A 1,829-nucleotide genomic window follows, 5' to 3' on the forward strand; every position below is an offset into this window, starting at 1 on the left:
GCTTTCTACTGCCATAAAGAGTTACAGTCGCCGACACCTGGGGCAGTTTTGCCCTGCCCTGTAGAATCACTGTGAGTTGGAATATCCATGGCAGTGAGTACGAGTCTCTGAGTCTGGAATGTGCTCTTGCCGTGTTTTTCTTGTTTACGAATGTCTGAGCTCACCGGAGCATTCTATAACTAGTGATTTTGATCATGCTGATTTATTAGACCCCGTTCTATGAATTCAATGAACTGTCTGCCAATGGAAGATGTGTCCTGGAGCCCAGGTTTTTATGAATACTTTTTGTTAATATTTTTTACAGGGGTCTTGCCCCTCAGAATAAACCAGAGCTGCAGAAAGTGATGGAGAAGAGGAAACGAGACCAAGTAATAAAGCAGAAGGAAGAAGAAGCACAAAAGAAGAAATCCGACTTGGAGATCGAACTATTAAAACGGCAGCAGAAATTGGAGCAGGTGCGGTGAGCTAAAGGCTGCCTCTTTTGGTCCCAAGAAATAAGAATGTAGGAGCAAGCCGGATTTACCAGCCGTGTCACATGTAAATATTTGCAGCCTGAAAAGGGACCCGAGATGTAATGTCAATAGGTGGAGTAAATTACGGGGCACGGGTTCTGCTGAGGACTGACCTAGTGTGTAGGCCCAGGAGCAAAGCCGGAGTCAGGGAATTCTGAATGTACAGAAATGTAGCGAAATCCAACCTAAGAATCCAGAGCATCTGTATGATTGGTGTCTACGTTTTCCCCTTCAGCATACATTTTTGGATTCTTGTCATCTCTTCAGGGGCCCAGGTGGTACAATGTTCAATTGCTTGGCAGTTAACCAAAAGGGTCAGTAGTTTGAATCTACCAGCTGCTCCTCAAGAGAAAGATGAGGCAGTCTGATTCCATAAAGATTTACAGCTTTAGAAATCACATGGGACAGTTCTATTCTGGCCTACAAGGTCAGTGTGAACCAGAATCACCTCAACTAACAGTGTTTCATTTAGGAAGTTTGAGTCATTTCTTGGTTCTGTTTTCAGTAACAACCAATTGGTTTCTTCCTAGTGCAGAACTACCTGAGGATGTATGTAGATAGACATGTATTTGAAACCAAACCAAGAGTTTTCCAGGAAGGAATTTTCTACATCAGGAAGGGAAGTAGTCAGGGCTGGGGAGAGAGGGGTATTTTAAAAAGCTGCTTGATTTTGCAAATAACTTCCTTGTTTCTGAATTTCATTTAGCTTGAACTCGAGAAGCAGAAACTGCAAGAAGAGCAAGAAAACGCCCCAGAGTTTGTGAAGGTAAAAGGCAATCTCAGGAGAACAGGCCAAGAAGTCGCCCAAGCCCAGGAGACATAGGCTGCCCTGAGCCTATGCGTATCTCACCGTCCCTAAGCCCACCGCCACACAGAAGCCGTGTCTGTACGTGCCTCCTCAGCGCTTTATCTCAGGGCAGAAGCCCCTGCAGAGTTCCAGCCAGCAGAACAGTCTCACTGTCAGAAGGATTTGGTTTTGGTTTTCCTCCCTTTCCAGTCCAGGCGGGTCACTTGCCTGTGACAGTTACAATTCCTAGTCGCCAAATGAAGGATGTTGACCAGCACATTAGTTGGGCTAATGGACCTGTGTTCAGAGACTTTTAAAAAATTTTTAAAAAAGGAAGCGGACACTGGAATATGTTTTTGAGAGTTGCACTTCTTGGTTTTTCTTCCAAGTTTAGTGGGGGGCACAGAGCCTTCCCCTCCTCCCTTTTAAAAGCTACAAGCATTGTGTTCAATTCTTTTCTGTCATCCAGTTGAAAACTTAGATGGTGTTAGAAAATATGTTCAATCTGTTACATTCAGTATCTGTCGGTC

At 44.4% G+C, this 1,829-nt stretch overlaps 1 protein-coding gene across 3 annotated transcripts in view; it reads left to right on the forward strand.

Moving 5' to 3' along the window:
- LOC101643983 (protein FAM107B) overlaps window positions 1-1,823 on the forward strand; it is a 331,769-nt gene extending 329,946 nt beyond the window's left edge. For all 3 annotated transcript variants that reach the window (XM_045285622.1, XM_045285625.1, XM_045285624.1), the window contains 2 exons: window positions 305-455; window positions 1,219-1,823. In XM_045285622.1, the coding sequence (XP_045141557.1) occupies window positions 305-455; window positions 1,219-1,335 (268 nt within the window). In that variant the 3' untranslated portion in view covers window positions 1,336-1,823. The remainder of the gene's footprint in view (window positions 1-304; window positions 456-1,218) is intronic.
- Window positions 1,824-1,829: the final 6 nt, after the last annotated feature.

The sequence above is a fragment of the Echinops telfairi genome, unplaced genomic scaffold (assembly GCF_000313985.2).
Source record: "Echinops telfairi isolate 266 unplaced genomic scaffold, ASM31398v2 ScPeMD7_7474;HRSCAF=8512, whole genome shotgun sequence".
NCBI lineage: Eukaryota > Metazoa > Chordata > Mammalia > Afrosoricida > Tenrecidae > Echinops > Echinops telfairi.